Source organism: Colossoma macropomum, unplaced genomic scaffold, assembly GCF_904425465.1.
Source record: "Colossoma macropomum unplaced genomic scaffold, Colossoma_macropomum, whole genome shotgun sequence".
Classification (NCBI taxonomy): Eukaryota; Metazoa; Chordata; class Actinopteri; order Characiformes; family Serrasalmidae; genus Colossoma; species Colossoma macropomum.
In genome coordinates this window covers 45,230,581-45,254,351 of record NW_023494785.1, presented here as the reverse complement: position 1 = coordinate 45,254,351, position 23,771 = coordinate 45,230,581, and the positions used below count along the sequence as shown (strand labels likewise).

The 23,771-nt window shown below is 41.1% G+C and overlaps 1 protein-coding gene across 1 annotated transcript; it reads right to left on the bottom strand.

Moving 5' to 3' along the window:
• Window positions 1-2,728: 2,728 nt before the first annotated feature.
• Window positions 2,729-22,736, bottom strand: ccdc12 (coiled-coil domain containing 12). The gene is made up of 7 exons (XM_036596542.1): window positions 22,594-22,736; window positions 20,134-20,204; window positions 9,626-9,705; window positions 9,053-9,114; window positions 8,926-8,960; window positions 8,379-8,455; window positions 2,729-3,441 (listed from the first exon to the last, which is right to left on the bottom strand). The coding sequence occupies exons 1-7, from the start codon at window positions 22,675-22,677 to the stop codon at window positions 3,362-3,364; spliced, it is 489 nt and encodes a 162-aa protein (XP_036452435.1). The 5' UTR covers window positions 22,678-22,736; the 3' UTR covers window positions 2,729-3,361.
• Window positions 22,737-23,771: the final 1,035 nt, after the last annotated feature.

The window sequence follows — 23,771 nt, the reverse complement described above, 5'->3', positions numbered from 1 at the left end:
ACTGGGAGGAGTTTTTGTTATACTGGGAGGAGTAGTGGTTGTACTGGGAGGAGTTTTGGAGTGGGAGGGTTTTTGATTGTACTAGGAGGAATTTTGATTGCACTGGGAGGAGTTTCTGTTATACTGGGAGGGGTTTTGATTGTACTGGGAGGTGTTTTGGTTGTACTGTGAGGAGTTTTTGTTATACTGGGAGGAGTAGTGGTTGTACTGGGAGGAGTAGTGGTTGTACTGGGAGGAGTTTCTGTTATACTGGGAATGGTTTTGATTGTACTGGGAGAGGTTTCTGTTATACTGGGAGGTGTTTTGGTTGTACTGTGAGGAGTTTATGTTATACTGGGAAGGGTTTTGGTTGTACTGGGAGGAGTTTCTGTTATATTGGAAGGGGTTTTGATCGCACTGGGAGGAGTTTCTGTTATACTGGGTGGGGTTTTGGTTGTACTAGGATGAGTTTTGATTGTACTGGAAGGAGTTTCTGTTATACTGGGAGGAGTTTTGATTGTACTGGGAGGAGTTTCTGTTATACTGGGTGGGGTTTTGGTTGTACTAGGATGAGTTTTGATTGTACTGGAAGGAGTTTCTGTTATACTGGGAGGAGTTCTGATTGTACTGGGAGAAGTTTCTGTTATACTGGGAGGAGTTTTGATTGTACTGGGAGGAGTTTCTGTTATACTGGGTGGGGTTTTGGTTGTACTAGGATGAGTTTTGATTGTACTGGAAGGAGTTTCTGTTATACTGGGAGGAGTTCTGATTGTACTGGGAGAAGTTTCTGTTATACTAGGATGAGTTTTGATTGTACTGGGAGGAGTTTCTGTTATACTGGGAGGGGTTTTGGTTGTCGAACGTGTCTTGGAGAGACTGATGTGTTTACGCTATTACCTCCTGAAGTGGTCTCAGATTCGTATCTGGTTTAAATGTGTCTTGCATGTTTGTGGTTTGACCTCATCCAGATATAATCCTGATACTCAACACGCATGAAGTGACCAGGTGTAAACGGGCTCATTGTGTCACTGATGCGAAGCACCAGCATGTTCTACCCCACAGGACATCCTGCAGGTCTGGACATACACAGAAGACACTGCAGTGCTAGTCAGGCCCGATGGTGGGAATAATGAGGCAAGAGGGTGAAATAAATGACTGAGGGGTCACGACTCCTAATGAACAGCGGGTGACGGGCTGCAACTATCAACTGTTGCTTTTCTTCTGCATTAGCATTACAACACAACACCATATGGGGGGCACAGTACTCCATCCGAGGGGGGTGTCACCCCTTTGTGTCCTCTTGTAGCACTGGGCCTGGTGCCAGTGGCTCCCCCTTGTGGACAATCTTGGTAAACATGAGTGAGTGAGTTACAAGTCAGGTCCATCGAATCACAGTAACTGGTGGGGGGGCTTAGCAAAGGGTCACTTGTCGCTCCTTTATGTCTATGTGCTAAACAAGGCTTCCTGTCCTACACATTATGTGCAATAACACCCTTAAGAGGTGTCCATGTTAGAAGCTTTGAGGAGCCCAAAAACAGCATTTATTTGCAGTTATCATTATTGTGCAGCATCCTAGGGTGACTTAAAAGGTGCTTATAAGATAATTATGGTATTATTATAAGAGCATCTTCATAGGTTGGAAGTGCTCCACAGTAAACATGTCTGTAATTCTAATTTAGCAGGAATTGTCAGGGAAAATTAAACCCCATGCATATTTAATATTATATAATCAGGAAATTTTCGCTGTTAAATGTTTGTGAGGCTTATAAAGGTGTTATAAAGGTGTAGTATACTCGGTATGGCATTGGCATGGGCATATTTATTCCTTGAGGATTTATGTTTTATTCGCCAATTTTGACTATTGTAAGAGATGAGAAATGCACTTTATTTTGAGGCAAAACTAGGTGCTTTGTCCATAGAACTAGTGAATATTTCAACCAAAAATGTGTTGTTGTTTGTGCCTGTGCTATTTTGACGAAGCTCTTCTGTTGGTAGATGAATGGATAGAGTAATATTTAGTTATTCTGATGTGAAAGAGATCCATCTCCATAGCTGTAAAGGTTCAGAGAAATGGTGTGGAAAGTGAAAACCTGCCCTCCTTATGACCTTTATGTTTTGATTCATTACTATACTGGCAAAAAAATCTTTAATTCAGTGTAATCTGTACTGCAGGTGAACATTTAAAGATGAAAAATTTTACACAAATGTTGCTGAAGCTATAAAATGAAACAGTATTTACACAGTACGGTCGACATTCTTACAGGTTTGTAAACTCACTGTAACGTTTGCCTTTGGAAATTTCCAGTTTACTTGTATTTCAGTGACACCAGAGGAAAATAAAATAAGACAACGTGGCTCTGCTTCCTGATTTCATAACCTACTGGCTCTCGTACATCACAGCTAGGGCTACAGCAACTGACAATCAATGAAATCGTTTAGTTAAAAACAAAAAACAGTCATTCTGACAGACTGTAATACACTACAGGAAGTGTAGGGGGCGATATGGCTTCTACTGTTTCATTTAAAAAGGCTCTATAATGTTCATATGATCCACACAGTCACTCTGACACACTGTAATACACTACAGGAAGTGTAGGGGGCGATATGGCTTCTACTGTTTTATGACACTGATGGTTGTGTTTAATAATATGACAATTCATCCATTATCCTGTACGAATCAGCTTCAGTGGGACCTACTTCTACCTTAAACATGCCTGGAATTAAACAGCAGAAGAAATCAGACTCAGTATAAAAAAATATGTTTTCATTTAATGGAAAAGCATAAAAGAACAAAAAAGACTCGCTTTCTTTCACACAGCAAACCCACAACCTGTTCAGCTCTGAATGCTGACGCTCAGCAATAAAATTCCCCTCTCCAGGCTCCGCCCACAAATGGGTTCTTTCATAGCACCTGCTGTGGGTTTGAACAAGCTTTACAGAACACTGCAAAAATTCCATTCAACCTAAATATAGGTATAGTTATATAAACTGCAGTTATAACCGACTCTAAATGTAGGTATTGTGATATAAACTGAGTCTGTTCTACAGTTTCTCATTAGGCTGAATGAATAACCGACTCTAAATGTAGGTATTGTGATATAAACTGAGTCTGTTCTACAGTTTCTCATTAGGCTGAATGAATAACCGACTCTAAATGTAGGTATTGTGATATAAACTTAGTCTGTTCTACAGTTTCTCATTAGGCTGAATGAATAACCGACTCTAAATGTAGGTATTGTGATATAAACTGAGTCTGTTCTACAGTTTCTCATTAGGTTTGATGGGATCTTTACTGTGGGCGGAGTCTGGACAAGTCACTTTAGCTGATATGCTGAAGTTAGCAGCTAGTGTGATCTTCCAGAAGAGATCCATATGGATTGGCTCAGTCTGAATCTCCTTCCTCCACAGCTACCGCTCCAACAGCTCCGGCCAGCTCCTCTTCACTGCCCTTCAGACGCTCACCTGTACAAACAAAACACAAACACCTGAGAAGACGCCCAGTGAAACACTCCCTGTCCAGGCCTGTCAGGTTAAAGTCTGTGTAAATCAGTAATAAATGTGTTTTTAGAAAAATGTGTTATTAATTTCTCAGCCAAGATTTAAAGATTAAAGAAATCGGTAAGTGTATAAAATTAGGTTTCAAAATTTGAAAAATAAGCAGTTCTTTGCTCTGAAATGATGGGGGTGTGTCCCTGAAGGCACTGAAGCCACGCCCACTCTCAGGAAAAGGTGCAGCCTTTCTTGAGCTTCGTGTTCGACAGAATGTAACTGCTGCGCCATTTAAGGTGGAACGGGAAAACGTAAACAAGAAGCTGGTGAACAGGAAGCCAACATCAGCCTTCGTACTAATGTTAGCATATCCGTTAGCTTGGTTGGGCAGCAAAGTCAAGTCAAGTCAGTCAAAGTTTATTTATATAGTGCTTTTTACAACAGGTGTTGTCACAAAGCAGCTTTACAGAAAAATCCGGGTCAGAGCCCTCATGAGCGTCGCCAAAAGAAAGAAAAAAAAACATTCCCTAAGAGCGAGAGGAAGAAACCTCGAGAGGAACCAAGACTCAAAAGGGGAACCCATCCTCCTCTGGACCACACCAGATAGCAAACAGTGTTAGAATAAATTATTAGAATACAAAACGGGGAAAAACAGGTGGAGCAACGGTTAATTAGATAAACTGAGTTTATGCAGCAGCAGGAGGGTCATTTCATGAGGGTGAGGTCTGAAACTCTGGTGGTGACACAAGCAGCTCTGGTGGCTCCCATGAGGCAACTCAGGCAAATGTCGCTCAGGGACTCAAATAAAGGGAGCGAGAGCGAGAAAAATAGGACAGGTCCGTTTATGGAGAGACATTAGAGAATATCAGTGCAAAGCCTCTCTTGGACTGAAATGAAGCTGCTAGCAGAGCTTCAGCTGACAGTGCAGCCTCACTCAAGTGTTAAGTACCACTATGACCTGAATGGAGGCTCCACTCAGCAGCTGTACTGGACTTTAACCACCATACATGTTTGAGCTACTAGAGCCAGAGGACACTGACCTACCCGAGAATCAACCTCGTTCCTCTCAGTCTGCAACAGAGCGGCCATTTTTCTCTCCCATTTACGCAACTTAGCAACAGGTATTACTGATTAGCATAGCCTAAAAGTAAAGATGAATAACACAGAACAAAACAGAACAGAACATTCTGTGACTGTGTGGGAAAAACACTGATTCTAATACGCTGTAGTTTTCATACTGGTATAGTGTTAGGGGAGGGGTCATGATAATTATGATTTCAGGCCCACCCATAAAATCCTGAACACAAAAACAATGAAAAACAGTTTAATGGTCCGCAATTCAGTACTGCATAGTTCACAGTATTTTCAGGTTTTCAGCAATTATTGTCTAATATGTATAAAGTGTTTAGAAACAATTTACAACTTTTACAATTCACTTTACATGGACTTTAAAAGCTGATTGGCTGAGTCTGGCCTGAAGATGTTCATAGCACTGTACTGGGTCATTAAGAAGAGCGCGTCTCTGTGTCTAGGTGAGCTGTAACTCTGACTGCGCTCGTCTCATCACCGTTACTGCAGATACAGCCCTGCAGGAGGATAAACACCAACAACACAGACCAGAATGACCATGAATACATGAAAAGGCAAACCGATCATCCATAACATTATGACATCATTGTTTCTACGCTCTCATTTTATCAGCTCCACTTACTATATAGGTGCACTTTGTAGTTCTACAGTTACAGACTGTAGTCCATCTGTTTCTCTGATACTTTGTTAGCCCCCTTTTACCCTGTTCTACAGTGGTCAGTTGTGTGTGTTGTACTGGTGCGAGTGGATCAGACAGTTTTTAAACACTGTGTCCACTCACTGCCCACTCTATTAGACCTTGTCGGTCCACCTTGTAGATGTAAAGTCAGAGATGATAGCTCATCTGCTGCTGCACAGTTTGTGTTGGTCATCCTCTAGTCCTTCATCAGTGGTCACAGGACGCTGCCCACAGGACACTGTTGGCTGGATGTTTTTGGTGGACTATTCTCAGTCCAGCAGTGACACTGAGGTGTTTAAACACTCCAGCAGCACTGCTGTGTCTGATCCACTCAGACCAGCACAACACACACTAACACACCACCACCACCACGTCAGTGTTACTGCAGTGCTGAGAATGACCCACCACCCAAATAGTACCTGCTCTGTGAGGGTCCATGGGGGTCCTGACCACTGAAGAACAGGGTAAAAGGGGGCTAACAAAGTATCAGAGAAACAGATGGACTACAGTCTGTAACTGTAGAACTACAAAGTGCACCTATATAGTAAGTGGAGCTGATAAAATGGACAATGAGCGTAGAAACAAGGAGGTGGTCAGAATGTTATGCCTGATCGGTGTATGTGGACACTTCAGATGCATCTCAACACTATGAGGAGAAGATCAGCTAGACTGGTGGATCCGTATCACCTGCAAACCTCTCAGAAAATTCAGGTGAGTGAGATTTTATAAAGACTGATAAAAATGGAAACCAAAACTGCCAATATTCTTAAATATTATTTTTAAATAATAAACACAATTAAGCTGGAGTTATCTTCTTATTCACCATCTTCTTTTTTTAATTTGCTGTTCCACCTAAAATAATCAGGCACCAAATCAGAAAATACCTTAAACTTGTTTGGAGATGAGCAGCTAACGATCAGCCTCTCTCTGATTTATCGCTGCGTCCCAAACCAAAACACCTCTGTACTTCACCTACTGCACTAATGAGTGCACTTCGAATGGGATATTTTTACACACTATTTAGTGAGCTAGTATGCAGTTTGGGACGAGGTGCTAATAACGCAGCAGGAAATCTCAGACATTAGATTTCAGTTTTATTTCCGCTACAGCGACGAATCAAATAAACAAAGGTAATACACTCAAATATGTTGGTTAAATCTTTTTAAAAATGAGATTTAAACTCCTCATTTTCCCTCCAAAACAAGTTTTACTGCCTTTGCAGGATCGGTTATGGCTTCATTATCTCATTACAAAGTAATTAAACGTGGCACGTTATTAGAAAACATTATTAAAGATGCACATCAACCAGAGCCTAGTGCTAATTAACTACTAGCTTGGTAATTATTATTAGTAATAACAGATTCTGTATTGGACACTAGAGTGTTTTATCACATTTGCAGTTTTATAGAAGCACTGGAGGTGTCGCAGTAGTTTTAATTTTATTTTTAAAGTAATTTCAATGTGAGTGTTTGGAGATGCTTGACTGCTTAAGCTGAGCGCCCTCTTGTGGACGCAGGAGACAACATTACATATATAACTTTCCCATTTACTGCAGTTATGTATCCTATTTTATATGTATCTCTATTTAGAAAATTCAAACATATCTGAATAAAAAACGAGGGTAAAGTGTGAATGTAGTCTCTGAGCGCAGCAGACGGCTCCCCTCTGCCTAACTGGGTCAGTGGAGCAGCTGAAAGGCCAGAGCGGAGGGCGGTGAAACATATCGGTCACGGACGGTTCTATTCTGGGCCGGCGGAGGCCACAAAGAGAGGGGGACTGTATCCATGATGTCATCAAGAGCTGTCAAATCTCGGGGGCTTTAGGAAAGCACAGAGCAATTACCCTCAAAACACGGCGACCCTCATTACAGCAGTTCATTAGTGCTGTTACAGTAGATTAAGGCAGCTGTTTCAGCGAGTCAGTCACACGCAGACGTAAACACCTTAACACAGCATGAGGCGCAGAAACGCGTCGCACTGAAGGGGGAGATTTTTAAATGTTAGTCAACTAGAGAATGTTTTTCTGAAGAAAATGCAGTGATTCTGCATCTTAAGCTTGCTAAGATGTTACTAGTTGGTTGCTACGTTATTCCATGTTGTTGCTAGGCGATTGCTCTGGTATCTGAGGTAGTTGCTAGTCTGTTACTAGGCGGTTGCTAGGGTGCTGCTAGGCAGTTGCCATGGTATCCCAAGTAGTTGCTAGGGTGCTGCTAGGCAGTTGCCATGGTATCCCAGGTGGTTTCTAGGGTGCTGTTAGGCAGTTGCCATGGTATCCCAGGTGGTTGCTAGGGTGCTGCTAGGCAGTTGCTATGGTGTCCCAGGTGGTTGCTAGGGTGCTGCTAGGCAGTTGCTATGGTATCCCAAGTGATTGCTAGGATGTTACTAGGTGGTTACTATGGTATCCCAGATGGCTGCTAAGGTGCTGCTAGGCAGTCGCTACAACCTCACTATGGCATCCAAAGTGGTTGCTGAGGTGTTGCTAGGTGGTTGCTATTATATTCCATGTGATTACCAGCGTGTTGCTAGGTGGTTGCTATGGTAGCCCAGGTGGTTGCTAGGGTGTTACTAGGCAGTCACTAGGGTGTTGCTACAACCTCACTATGGCTTCCAAAGTGGTTGCTCAGGTGTTGCAAAGTGGTTGCTATGGTACCCCAGGTGGTTGCTAGGGTGTTATTAGGTCTTTGCTACAGTATACCAGGTGGTTGCTGTGGCATTACTAAGTGGTTGCTTTGGTATCCCAGATGGTTGCTAGGATGTTGCTAGTACAGCTGCTAGAGTGTTGCTACAAACCTGCTATGGCATATGGCAAAATTTTAATGAATTAAATAATGAATTAAAGGGGAAAATATCACCACAGCAGGTGTCATTAATATATGAAAAGGTAAATAAATAAATAATTTTGAAAAACACTACTTCATCTATGAGTGCACTCAGGGCTCCATGTTCGCAGGTTAACAGTCCACTAACAGCACCATGTTTTTTTAGTGAATTTAACTAATACGTAATTTGTTGTATGTGTGCATGTATCAAGCGTTTTACAACAGCTTCAAACGTGGATCAGATTTTAGGACCGAAATGATCCATTTTATAATAAAAGTGACAAATTCTGTGTCTGATAAACGTAAATTTATTGCCACACTCACGAATAAGTTCTGCGATGGCTTTCTGCGTTCTCTTCTCCAGCTTCTCCAGTTTTTTAGCCACGTCCCTCTTCAGATCCCTGCCAGGAAATCAAAAGTTAAATCATTAAAAGGACACCATTACAGTGTACTGTGACATTTCAGAGTAGAGCTGGGCGATATGGCAAAATATAATATATATATTTAATAAAACAATATAATATTTCAAGATATTTCCACAATACACAATATGTCACAATATTATTTTTTTTTAGATATCTGATCAGTTGTAACAGAGAAAAAAGACCTACAGTTTTAAAAAATGCTACCAAAACTGATTTGTATTTAATATTTGGCACTAAATCCAGTTAAACAGGACTAATTTTGCTCTCTTTATAATGTAACATGCAGTTGGTCAGTGTCTACAACTACTGATGATATATACAATATGATCAGAAAAGCAAACTGAATTGTATTGTGACATAATTTAATGTGATATATATTGTCATATCGCCCAGCCCTATATAAGAGATCACTGTACACGGTGAGAGTGGCTGTTCAAGCTTCTTACCAGTCTGGTTTCCTCGGAGCGAGATTGGCCAGATCCTTTAAAAATAAAATAAATTATTTTCTTTATTCAGTGTGTAAGAGCAGGTTTTGCCATAGCGACGGCTAAGCTGTAAAACTTAATAACTCACCACTTCCTCTATGACTGGCTCGGGGTTTGCGGCCTCCAGCTGGTCTTTAACTTTATCCTCCACTGCAGAGATAAACACAGGATCAGAAATCATATCAGGCTCATATCAACACTGAGGCTCAGAAACAAGAACAAGAGCACTTTGAACAGCATTAACCAGTGCTAATGCTAATGCTAACGCTATCTAGCTAAGAATGGTATTCTTACTCTCACTGTTTTTTATAAAACAGATACTGATCACTCTCCTCGGTTCACTCATACAGTCCATATATGGAAGCTAAACTGCAAAAGCAGTACATTTAAAATTTTTCATCTTTGTGATGTCACAAAAACCAACTCATTCGCATTCCTTGTTTCTACGCTCGTTGTCCATTTTATCTTATTAATATCTTATATTATTATAAGGCAATAAGCCACTGTACGCTGTATGTTAGTGACGTCAGGTCAAACTCAACCTCCCTTAACCGTCACTGTAACACACAAACTGCTTTAATGAGTTGAGAAGTGAAGCAGTGAGTGTACTGAGCTGTGCTGTTCAGATCTACTGAGCAGGTGGAGGAGACTGAGTTCTCACCTGAAGCAGGTTTAGCTTTGGGCACCTGCCTTTCCTTCAGCTCTTCATCTTCTGGAGTGTAGTTCCTCAGTTTCAGGTCTCTACACAAACACAAACACACACACTGCAGTTTATCTCATGTTATCATATGCATTTTATAATCAGCAACATTGCACAGTAACTGTATGACGACTGTAGCTTTTGTTGTCACATTTCAGCTCATTAGACTGAAAACATCAGCTTTCATCTGGCAACCACACTGTGTGAGGCCTTTTTATGAACAGCCTTTCCATGTCAGATGACCAAAAGTAACTGGACAGTTAGCTGGTCACTACTTCAAGTACAAGAGATGCAGCAAACATCCTAAAATCCTCACAGAAAGTTCCTACATGAAATGGTTATGAATTCACTGCCTGATGACTGAGACACTGTTTTATGATAGTTTAGAGAACTTAAACTCCATTCATGGTGGAGGGATACATGCAGGGCGCTGTGAGGCAAAATAGTCCCCAAAGAAACTTATTATTTCAGATTTTCCACTGTTTTCCATCATCAACATTCCATATAGACTCAGAAGACTCGTGTAGGTTCACTGGTGGTTCTGGATAGTAAATAAAATGTCTATATCTGTGTTGTACTCATGGCGACCCCTGGTTCCTATCACCACCACTGTAAAGACATCTGAACCATTTCATACCAAACCACTCTGAATCTCTCTGTTTACATCTCACACAGTGAATTATGGGTAAATTTTGAAACAAACATTGGAATTCCTGGAGTACAGATACAAAACAAGACATAATAATGATAACAATGATTTCTTACAAAATAACAGGAGCCGAGTCATTCTAATGACTGGAGTTACATCTCATTAGCAGTACAGCTCCTCTCCAGTAGGGGGCAGTGCAAGCCTACCTACTTCCCTACAGAGACTGGACAGCAAGGCTAATAAATGTGCCTGACTGGACTGAGGTGGAGACTGTTTTCAGCAGGCCAGAGTACAAAGCCTTCCTTCTTCATCTGCTCACCAGCTAATTAGCATGTAGCACCTGTTCTACAAACTGAATCAGGGCTCCCAGCTGACTGCATGGGGGGTGGGGGTGGGGGGGGGGTCCTACATGCCCAATTATGTCATCTGTCAGCCGCCACTCCGGCAGAGACCCTCCGTTAACGTCTTCGCAAATTACAACCCCTCAGAAAACCTTCAGGGAGAGATGAGTTCTGTTTCTCCCCCACTTCAGAGGATTAACAGTGCAGGAGCAGACTCCTCAGTGATGCTCTCCAGAGGCATGTGCTGATTCGGTGATGATTAGTGAGGGGCTTTGGGGGGCTACATCCATCAACACCCCTCCACACATCAAGGAAACAGTTCACTACTCACTCATTAAAGCAGCATCAGCACCGTCAGGCCTTTGATGGTGAAGTTCTACCACCAGAATGAAGACAGGGAACAACTAAGGCTGGCAAATCTATAAACATCACATTACTTTATGGCTTTTATGACACGTGATATTTGATTTTTCAGAGATTTGACGAGTTGGATAGATAAAATACACCAGCGAAACAGAAGTGCCACATTCAAAGGGGAATTCCACCAAAATTTGACCCATAATTCAGTGATTCAGAGTGGTTTGGTTTGAAATGGTTCAGATGTCTTTACAGTGGTGGTGATAGGAACCAGGGGTTGCCATGACTACAACACAAATATAGACATTTTATTTACTAACCAGAACTTTATTTACATCTTAACTTTGTTTGCATCTTACCAATTCATTTTATGGTATTTTTGAAAAGTAGGTGGAATTTCCCTTTTAAAAAGGGAAAATGAGGAGTAAAATTTTTTTAAGCAAAATTAAGCTATTTAATTTGTTAATGTCTTCATCTGACATTACAGATGTAAAGAACTACAAAATGTGAAGAAATCAATCACACCATCTGGCTAAATAGTGAATTATTATCACTTAATTTATCATTATAATAATTATTGACTGTGAATCAAAATATGACAATTACATGTAATTAAAAAATCAAATGAATTCTATTAGATATTCATCCAATACATACCTGTACAAAAGTTCAGCAGTTCTGAATGAGTTACGAAGGAAACCAGTGATGATGCAGCAGTTAAAAAGAAGGTTCTTCAAAGGGTTCTTTCGTAAAGACAGTGGTTCTACTTAGAACCATGAACACTCAGAGAACACTTTGCATGATTAAATGGTTCTTTGCATGGTGAAATGGTTCTTTAGATTGATGGAGAATGTGCTGTAGATGGTTCTATAAAGAACCTTTTTTAAAATGGTTCTACATAGTAACAAATAGTGTTCTTCTACTGTTACAAGCTTGACGTTGCAGTAATAGCAGAACCCTTTTTGGTGCCATATGGAACCATATTCAGCACATTTTCCATCAGTCTGAAGAACCATTTCACCATGCAGAGAACCATTTAAGCATGCATACAGTCCTCTGAGAGTTCATGTTTCTGTATAGAATCACTGTATTTACTAAAGAACCATCTTTTTAAGAGTGTACAGTCACTGTACACTGTTTGTGGTTGTTTAAAGGTTCTCATCGTCTATAATTGGTCTGTCCCGGTTATGATGTATGCAGGTGTTTGGTGTTCTAGAGGCACTGATTATAAAGGTGGGCGATACAGCAAAAATATAATATCGCAATACCTTAAGAAATTTTAACAATATATATATTTATATATGACGATATTTATTTTTTTCAGACATCTGATCAGTCACAGAGGAAACTAACACTAACACACCACCACCACGTCAGTGTTACTGCAGTGCTGAGAATGATCCACCACCCAAACAGTACCTGCTCTGTGAGGGTCCATGGGGGTCCTGACCACTGAAGAACAGGGTAAAAGGGGGCTAACAAAGTATCAGAGAAACAGATGGACTACAGTCTGTAACTGTAGAACTACAAAGTGCACCTATATAGTAAGTGGAGCTGATAAAATGGACAATGAGCGTAGAAACAAGGAGGTGGTCAGAATGTTACGCCTGATCAGTGTATATCGCACATGGATGGAGAACCATCAGACTAAGCCAATTTTCACACCAAGACTCTTTCCACTAGCAGAACATCGTGAGCACCAGCATAATATACTCTTTCACAGCCAAACAGGCCCAGCAGAACGTCCAGTCCAGCAGAGACTGACCCCAAACAACAGCAGCCAAGGAAAAACACTCGAGAGAGAAACTGAGACAAAAGGCTGGAACTCCTCCCATCCTGAGCTTTCCTGGTGAAACTTCCTGACCACCTGCTGAAACAATACAGCTCCATGGTCATTCTTCATCTGCAGCGCAGCAGACAAACAACCCAGCACTGCTGGAATGTCAACAGCCAAACCAGAGCGGCTGAGCTCCACTCACAGCCTTCGGTGTTAAAGGGCCTGTATCACCCCAAATCAAGCGCTTGATGTAGCACTGTTAAAAGCTTCAAGAACACACTGTTCACTCTCCAGTCCATTTATGGAAACAAAGCTGCAGAAACAGCCCATTGTGCCTTTAATGTCCTTGTGATGTCACAAAAAAACCCAACACATTTATATACACCCACCTGTTCACCCTACAGCACCTTAGCCCCGCCCCTTCACGCTGAAGTTATAAGGAGTGCTTTTATGCTTTTTGAATTTGTACTGTGGACACAACACAGGGCAGCAAATCAGAACAGATCTCATTTACATAAATCAGTCTTAAAGGCACGGTAACATCCTGTACCTGTAGATTAAAGGGCCCCTAAACTCATTTTCTCCACTTTTTCAAAACAGAGCTTTAAGTAATATGTAAACAGTAGTTCAAAATGTACTCCCAGTGCATACAGAGCACTTATGGAAATACATTGTTTTAACTGATTTTTGAATTTGAGTGATGTTACAAAAAACACCACATTACATATATATGCGTATCACTGCTGTCGGAACAAAAGCTCATATCTCCATTTTAGTCGATTTTCAGTTTTTGACATAATTTGAAAATACCTGTTGTCCTTTACATTGTCTGTAAATTTCATGATGAATGGACCAAAACAAACGGCCCAAAATTACTTGGAAGAATGTCTGGTTCCATTGACTTACATTAAAAGTACAGTAGGTTTTTTCTCTCTCCTGTAAAGTTACCATTTTGGAGATACGAGATTTTCTTCCAACAGCAGCGATATCCACTAATATAGCCTACAGCAGATTAATCCGACCTGTTTATGCGAAAGTTATAAGGAGTGTTTCCGCACAGCTTGAATGAGCAATACAGGGCAGCCAATCAGAACAGAGGTCATTTACATATATCAGTCTCAAAGGCACAGTTACAGCTTGCATTTGTAGTTTAAAGGGCCATATAATCGAAAACCGAAATTTCAAAACTTTCACTCCACAGCCCAAATATGGAAATATAGTTTTGAATTCGGTGTTTTGTGATGCCACAAAAACCTGCACATTTACATATATCCATCTACTCAGCCTACAGCAGTTTAGCCCCACCATTCAGCTACAGCAGTTTAGCCCCACCATTCAGCTACAGCAGTTTAGCCCCACCATTCAGCTACAGCAGTTTAGCCCCACCATTCAGCTACAGCAGTTTAGCTCCACCCATTCAGTCTACAGCAGTTTAGCCCCACCATTCAGCTACAGCAGTTTAGCCCCACCATTCAGCTACAGCAGTTTAGCCCCACCATTCAGTCTACAGCAGTTTAGCTCCACCATTCAGTCTACAGCAGTTTAGCCCCACCATTCAGTCTACAGCAGTTTAGCCCCACCATTCAGCTACAGCAGTTTAGCTCCACCATTCAGTCTACAGCAGTTTAGCTCCACCATTCAGTCTACAGCAGTTTAGCCCCACCATTCAGTCTACAGCAGTTCAGTCCTGCCCATTCACAGTGAAGTTATAAGGAGTGTTTCAGCCCTAACTGCTTTCCGACTAAGTCACTATACAGAGCAGCCAGTCAGAACAGAGCTCATTTACATATATCAGTCTTAAACGCAGAGCAACAAAAACAGCCTGGATAAAGAGAGGATGTAAAACGATCATGTAAAAATGAAATATGACTCTTTCAGAAACACAAACCCACAAAGACGTCATAAGTGGAGCTCAGAACATAATAATGAAACAAAATTGAGGATATGAGCCCTTTAACTGTGCATCTGAGGCTCAGGGCAAATCAGCTGATCCTTTTTTCCCCCAAACAAACACAGAGGAGCGAGAATGACGGATAAGACCAAAACAGTACTCCTGAGAGCAGAAGAGAGCGGAGGCGGTAATATGCTCAAATAATAGGGCTCTATTCTCATATTTAGAGCCAGGATGCAAAGAACCCTTTAATCATACAACAGGCTCTTTGAGTGTTCTGGGTTCTATACAGAACCATTTTCTTTACTAAACAACCCCTGAAGAGCCAAGTGTGTAGTTCTGATCATTGACAGTGGGTCCTATGATGGAGAGAAAGTGACAGGGGTTCTGAGGAGAGTTCACTATTTCTCAGCTCTGCATTAAATCATTACCGCCTCGGTTAAGAGGCCGAGTCATTTCCGAAGGCTGAACCTGTTCCATGTCTTTTCCGAATGACGTCTATAATCTCAGACCGTCACCGCTGCCGTCTGCGTGAATAAACACCATCTTTCTTACCTCACCCTGCCTTTCAGACGGCCTACACAAAAAGGAAAGACAATGAGTGGCATACCAGAGTCACACAGCATCAGGAGGAGTTTTATTTTAGAGTCAGGCTTTATTGGAAAAGCGCGTTTGCACATACTAGAAATTTTTCTTCAGTTAAAAAACAGCCCAGAGTTTACAAGAGAGCGTTGACCCGAAACGAACTGCTGAGCGTGGCCGAAACGTCACAAAATGCACCAGCAAACTCCACCAGTTTTCCAGAATTCCCCCCATGATTCAGTGTGTGAGATGTAATCAGAGTGATTCAGAGAGGTTTGGTGTGAAATGGTTCAGATGTCTTTACAGTGGTGGTGATAGGAACCAGGGGTCGCCATGACTACAACACAGATATAGACATTTTATTTACTATCCAGAACCACCAGTGAACACAAGATTTTATACACTATATGGCCAATAGTATGTGGACGCCCCTTCTAATTATTGGGGTCAGGTGTTTCAGACACAGCCATTGCTAACAGGTGTAAGCGCTAACGCTGCGTCCCAATTGCGCACTTAATACTAATACTAACTAGTGTTTCAGTATGTAGTATAGTCACAAGTGTCAAAGTTGAGTATACTCAAAAATCCACAATGCATACTTAGAACCAGTCGATTTTTGAGTATAGTAACGATGGACGATGGAGCTTCTCACGTCTGGAAAATTCTGAAAAAACGTCAGACGGCGACGCGAGAGCAGCTGCGATGGTAGCAGCACCAGAAATGGTGTATAAATGTGAACTCATCCCAAATTTGTAAAACATTCTGTAAAAAAACAAATGTTTTCATTTATTAACGTTTCTGTAAAAAATTTGTTTGTGAACGCGTTAATTTGTTAGCCAGCCTTCAGAGTCTAGCTTGCTATGATGTGCGTTGTCATAGCAACAGTTCGTCACTTCCTGTTAGTGAGAATGGTGTAGTATGTTAATATTTTGTGTACTAACCTGTCGAGCTCATACTATTAAGATCAGCACGCAGTATATACTGTATAGTACTAGTGTGTAGTACACAATTGGGACGCAGCCATAGCCTTGCAGTCTCAACAGACAAGCACTGGCAGTAGAGGGTCGTACTGACGAGCTCAGTGACTTTAAACATTGCGCTGTCATGGGATGACACCTCTGCCACAAGTCTGCACAAATTTCTGCCCTGCTAGAGCTGCCCCGGACAGCTGTAAGTGCTATTAATATTAAATGGAAGCATCTAAGAGCAGCAACAGCTCAGCCACAAAGCGGCAGACCACGCAAACTCACAGTGCGCTGTGGTATCCCAGGCGGTCGCCGTGTGCTGAAGCGTGTAAAATCGCCCATCCTCTGTTGCATCACAGCTGAACAGAGCTAATCCGCCGGGGCAGTGACTAATGCCGGCCAACGTTAACCAGATCTCTTAAACCTACACAAACGAGGCAGAGCCCTGCCTTTAAGCCTGTAACAGTAGAGGAGTTAAGCGTGATTATAATGGTACAGTGTGTAGTAAACCATGCGGACGGTATGTCTATAGGTGGGGTGTGCGTTTCACCTGTCTGTGAAACCATTGTTTTGCAATCTGAGCTCTGCTGCAATTTTAATGATGCACGCTTAGTCACAGGAGACACTCCTTTAAACTCTCCAACCCAGACTGCACCTTCACTCCGAACACAGACCTCACACTGCCCTCCAGGAGATCGTTTTCCATGATTCTGAGGCTACAAAACAAACTCACCTGTTTCGCTTAGTCTTAGACTTAGTCCATAAGGCCGATATATGGCTTCAAAAAAGCCTGTTTTGAACTTTGTTTCTGTGATGTCACAATACTTCACAACATACCGTTCACTCCGCAGTCCATACTGTCCACAGAAGGAAATAACTTTGAATTCACTGCTTTTGTGATGTCACAAAAAACAGCACTTATTACATATACCTGCCAACAATAGTTTAGCCCCACCCATTCGTGCTGAACGGTTTAAGGGATAAATTGGTCATGTAAAAATTAATCATGACTGGTTTTGGATTAATCATAATAATAAGTAATAAAAATGAGTTTGGATTAAATAACTAGTAGTAACAGCGAAAACAGTAAAAATAAATAAATAAATAAATAAAGCATGAATATAAATCTCTCTTTATACACTCATTGTCCATTTTATCAGCTCCACTTACTATATAGGAGCACTCTGTAGTTCTACAGTTACAGACTGTAGTCCATCTGTTTCTCTGATACTTTGTTAGCCCCCTTTTACCCTGTTCTTCAATGGTCAGGACCCCCATGGACCCTCACAGAGCAGGTACTATTTGGGTGGTGGATCATTCTCAGCACTGCAGTAACACTGACGTGGTGGTGGTGTGTTAGTGTGTGTTGTGCTGGTACGAGTGGATCAGATACAGCAGTGCTGCTGGAGTTTTTAAACACCTCAGTGTCACTGCTGGACTGAGAATAGTCCACCCACCAAAAATATCCAGCCAACAGCGTCCTGTGACCACTGATGAAGGACTAGAGGATGACCAACACAAACTGTGCAAGGCAGGAGTGTCTAATAGAGTGGACAGTGAGTGAACACAGTGTTTAAAAACTCCAGCAGCACTGCTGTGTCTGATCCACTCGTACCAGCACAACACACACTAACTTAGGTTCTCTTTGTAAGCAAACCTGCAGTTGGGTAGTGATTTTAGTACTGACTATATCCATATTATACTCAGAAAAGCATACTGTGACACATTGTGACATGATTTATCATACTGTACAGGCCTGTGCCTGCACTCTTAATTTATTTATTATTATTTTTTTACAAGCACTGAATCAAACTGCAAATTATGGACACAATGTCACAAAATGAACCAGTAAACTCCAACAACTTCCAAAATTTCTGCATAATTGAGTGTTTGAGATGTAAACAGTCATTCAGAGTGGAATGGTTCATTGTAGTGACTCATTTCTTCACAGCAGTGATGCACATCATGTATTGTGATGTAATACTTTTGTTGCTAGAATTGGGCAATATGACAATATTTACTGTTATCGTGATAAATTACATCACAATATGTCTCAATATGCTTTTCTGAGCATACTGTGGATATCGTCAGTACTTAAAACACTTCCCAGCTGCACGTTTGATTACAAAGAGTTTAATTAGTCCTTTTTAATTGGGTTTAGTGCAGCTTAGATTTTTGATGGTATTTTTAATTAACTTGTCAGATGGCAGAAAAAACAAATATTGTGATGTTACATTTTGCCATATCACCCACCTTTACTATAAACCACAAGCACACACGAAAGCCTCATACAAGACTGACCTTACTATATAAGAGCAGAGGCCAATAACAGGACAGAATAAAGAGTCTGAATAGAAAAACTGCACCTTTTTTCACAGGAGTGATGCCAAGGCTCTCTCCACTATAAACACCCAGCATAAACAATGGAAAAAGTCCAGTGGAAACGAAGGCCTTGGCCCGGGTCAGAAATACAGCCTCATGCATATAAACACTGAACGTGGCCTTCTAACAGGCAGTTCGCTTTCAATTCGCTCCCTCATCCAGCAGAGACAGAGGTTTAGTATTTCAAATCATATATACAACTTCCAAACACGCTAGCGGCCTATAAGTTAGGCTGTAGCCTAATTCTGACACCAGTGCAGTCAACAACCAATTTGGGAAGTGTGGAAGTCAATAGTCACCCGAACCATTTCCTCAAAATACATGTCCAAAAACTCTCAAACCGCAGAACAAGTCGATGTGGTTTAGAACAGAGTGGACTATAAAAACAGAATAAAACTTCTCCAAGAAGGTGCAGCCTTTCAGGAGAACCGCAGTCACATCTTTCCTGAGCACGATCTCCGCACAAGACGACCAAAGACGCAAGGTAACATGGGTAGAGAATCTAAGAGCTAAAAGAGCGTACTCCGAAAAATCAATACAGCGTCCAGCTATTAATCTGAAAAACATATGTTTTAGCACAAATGAGCCTCCACCATACATGTCTGAAGATAAAGAGCCTCAGTTCCTCATCTTTGTAGGTTTATTGTTACTCGATAGGCAACGTTTCACTCTCTTACAGTAAACAAGACTTATGTTCACACTGAGAACACAAAATATGTGGAATAGTTTGTCATCATGATAAATTATGTCACAATACATGTTTCTGAGCATATCGTGGATGTTGTCAGTACTTAAAGAACAATGAGCAACTACATTTCATTACAAGGGCATAATTAGTGCTTTTTAACTGGATCTAGTGCCATTTGGAAAACACTGAATAACAATCATTATAGTTGTGTGTTAATTATTATTTTTATTATTACTTTTTTTATATATGTGACACTGCAGGTTCTGTTTTGTCTGTTCCAACTTATTAAATCTCAAAACTAAATATCGTGACACGTATCGTACATCAGGAAACTGTCTCGAAGTATCATAATGTTTTTGCTATATCGCCCACCCCTATGTATTCTCTCATTTTCTTGAGAGAGCAGCCTCGAACACGCCCACAGGAGGCAAACCTGAGGCGACAATAGCAACTTGTAGCCTCCTAACTTGAACATACAGTCAGGTATTACTATGCTAACACTATGAACCCACGCAGGGACGTTGCGTAACGCCCCAGAGTCTGACGGTGGAAAACAGGATGTTACGCAGAAAATAATGTAGTTACAATTTTAGCTAAAATGAGTAAATAAGGTTTTAATTATTTTTCAAAGAGTTTACATAGCTTATCATTGTAACACAAAGCAAATATATTAAAATAATTGGCTGTAATTGAAGAAAGGGTTTGGGTGACTATTGACTTTAAGTGTTTGTAAGCATCGCTAGCTTAGCAACTCCAGTTTCCAAACTAAAGAAGCAAAACTTGAGACAACAAACATACATGTGTTAGCTGATCAACTGCATTTGTGGTGTGTTTTACCTGTGCTTCTCGGCTTCCGCCTCCTCCAGCGCTCTCTTACTCTCCGGCTCTCCATCTGCCGGTTCTCTCCCCTGAAAAGAAACCCGCATTAGTGCATCCAAAGCTTAATCGTAGGAGAAATACAAGATTAATCACAGTGTAAGCATCCAATTTACTATCAGCCATCATTAAATAGCAGACTGCACCCAGCTGATCCCCCTCCCTCACTCCTCCCTTTCCAAGCGTGTAGTAGAACCTACGGTGGACGTCAGGTTTTTAGTCGTCATCTGTCCCAATTTCGTTTTGCTTCTTTAACTTTTCTCTTTGATGGTGAGGATTCACCCTCTCTCACTTTTTCTTGTGCTAAATAATAAGTCTGATCCTCCATTTGTCAAAATTTGGGCTCTCAAACTTCTCACAGCACAAAATGGTCAGCAGCACCGGAGCAACAACCGATTCTTCTTCGTTCAGCGTCTTCCGACCGGAGCTACAGCGCCACGAAATTCAAGCTGACTCTTCAGCGTAAAAATGCGAAAGGCGCCCTCTAGAGCCAGAGTTTGGTTTGTCGGTATAATTTATCACAATAACGATAAACACTGTCATATTGCCCAGCTCTACTGGCTACTATTTAAAATATACACACACACACTGATCAGGCAAAGCATCATGACCACCTCCTTGTTTCTATGCTCATTGTCCATTTTATCAGCTCCACTTACTATATAGGTGCACTTTGTAGTTCTACAGTTACAGACTGTAGTCCATCTGTTTCTCTGATACTTTGTTAGCCCCCTTTTACCCTGTTCTTCAGTGGTCAGGACCCCCATGGACCCTCACAGAGCAGGTACTATTTGGGTGGTGGATCATTCTCAGCACTGCAGTAACACTGATGTGGTGGTGGTGTGTTAGTGTGTGCTGTGCTGGTCTGAGTGGATCAGACACAGCAGTGCTGCTGGAGTTTTTAAACACCTCAGTGTCGCTGCTGGACTGAGAATAGTCCACCAATACACAGATAAATCTGTGACATTCTAATGAAAAAAAGGAATCTGGCTTATGTGTTCACGGTGTGTGCAGATCCACATGTACTACTAAATGTCAAAAATGTATTAAAAGAAAATACCAGATGTACTTTTTAATCTAGGAAGTGGTCTGGATTAAACTGGCTAAGCCAAATGTGGCCACAGTAATCAAGAGTTACTCTAATTCTGATGAGAAACTGTGCAAACAGTTTTGGTCTACTGAAGCACATTCAGCACTCATCATCATTATCATCATCAATATCTAAACTGATGATCACTAAAAGCCTGAGACATCTTAAGTCTCACATTGTACCTGTAGATTAAAGGGTCAATATCATGGAAAGTTGAATTTTCCTCATTTCCATACTGAGTTTGACGTAGTATGCAAACTAACGGACGCACCAATATGTGAACTGTAAGCCAAAGCCGATATCTGATATTTTTCATATACGTACTGGGCCTAAACGATTTGGTTAAAACATCTAATTGCGTTTTTTGGAACTAATATTGCGACTGCGACTCAAATTGCGCTTATTTTCTATAGAGTACGGTTCAGGCCTGTTTCTCAGCCAAGAAGACTAGAATATCCCAATTTTTTCTGGCTTGAAACTTGACCTCCGAATGCAGTGCACCAGACTGCCAGTAAGTTGTGGTTGTGATGTCACAGCACATGGAGGTTTGGCTGCCTCCATTTGGTCTAACTCATCTACAGGCCGTTCCCCAACTCTGTGAATCCCTCACAGAAAGTTCCTACATGATATGGTTATGAATTCACTGCCTGATGACTGAGACACTGTTTTATGATAGTTTAGAGAACTTAAACTCCATTCATGGTGGAGGGATACATAATATGCAGGGTGCTGTGAGGCAAAATAGTCCCCAAAGAAACCTTATTATTTCAGATTTTCCACTATTTTCCATCATCAACATTCCATATAAACTCAGAAGACTCGTGTAGGTTCACTGGTGGTTCTGGATAGTAAATAAAATGTCTATATTTGTGTTGTAGTCATGGCGACCCCTGGTTCCTATCACCACCACTGTAAAGACATCTGAACCATTTCACACCAAACCACTTTGAATCTCTCTGTCTACGTCCTCGAGACAGTATTATACAGAAACATTGAAATTCGGTGGAATGCCCCTTTAAAGATCAACGCGGCTGTAGTTAGCTGCTTATTGTAGAACGAGACGCCAAAAAAGACACGCAGAAGTCGCCTTCTGGAGAAACTGCTGCCTCAGAAATACACCAATAACATGAACTGTAACTCCGGTGGAGTTAAATCTCATCTGAGGAGAGAAATATATCAGTTTATCTGTTTACTGAGCTGCTAGGCTAGGCTAGGCTAAGCTAAGCTAAGCTAGCTCCACTGCCCTGCTGCGCGCTGCTCTTTAGCCGTTAGCTACAGGACTCCGTGATGCAGGTTGAGCATTAAATTAAAGCTCTTTTTACTGAGCTCACCTGAAGCTGCCTTTCTTTGAGAGCTTTTAATCTCTCTTTCCTTTTCAGAGCCTGCTCCTGCAGTGACCCCGCAGCGCGCTCCATCGCCACAACACAGCCGCTAAGCTAACGCAAGCAGACTAAGGCATCTAAACAGAGCGCCGAGCACATCGATCATCCACTGCTCTGGATGAAACCCGGTTCTATTAAACGTCCTCACACAACTGTTAACCCTTTCTTTTTTAATTTAATTTCATATGTGTTACTAAATAAATAATTATAAGCAGTTACACAATAAGATTATAAGAAAAATAGTTATAGAATAACAGTTATGCAGAATAACAGAATAACACACCTTAACATGCACCTTAATATTTATCTCATACTTTACTTCAATTTGTCTACTTTTTTATTTTTTTTTTATTTCTACCTAATTTATGTCTATTTCTATTTCTGCCTATTATATGTATATTTTTATTTCTGCCTAATTTATGTCTATTTTTATTTCTGCCTAATTTATGTCTGCTTTTATTTCTGCCTAATTTATGTCTATTTCTATTTCTGCCTATTATATGTATATTTTTATTTCTGCCTAATTTATGTCTATTTTTATTTCTGCCTAATTTATGTCTATTTTTATTTCTGCCTAATTTATGTCTATTTTCCTTTGCCTAATATATGTCTATTTATATCTAGGGTGTTGCTAGGTGGTTGCCATGGTGTATAGTCCAGGATTAAACACTCCTTATAACTTTGATGTGAATGGGTGGGGCTGAACTACTGTGGGTGAAAAAGGTGCGTGCATGAGTTGTAGTTTATCGTACTACATAAGCACATCTCCTCCATTAATGTGAAGAAATGAAAAAGCAACACAACAGGCTCCGTTTCCTCTCACCAGTTCCCTCACGAATTTGGCGCCGCTCTGGTGGCGTCACCACGCAGCCTGGTTAGGACTGCTCCATTTGTGTGACCAACAGGCTACTAAGGAGGAGTCTTCATAGGACAGTCCTACTGAGGACCCACGCTACCTCAGCTGCAGCCTCGGCTCTGGAACACAGCTAAAGAGTGACCAATAAACTCATTAGTAGAGGAAAATATCTGTATTGCTTTGAATGAAGGGATCAGTTAAATACAGTTAAATAAGGTGATTTATTTGAGCAGATTTAGGTCTGTATGGCTGTTAGGAAGAACGCGGCACT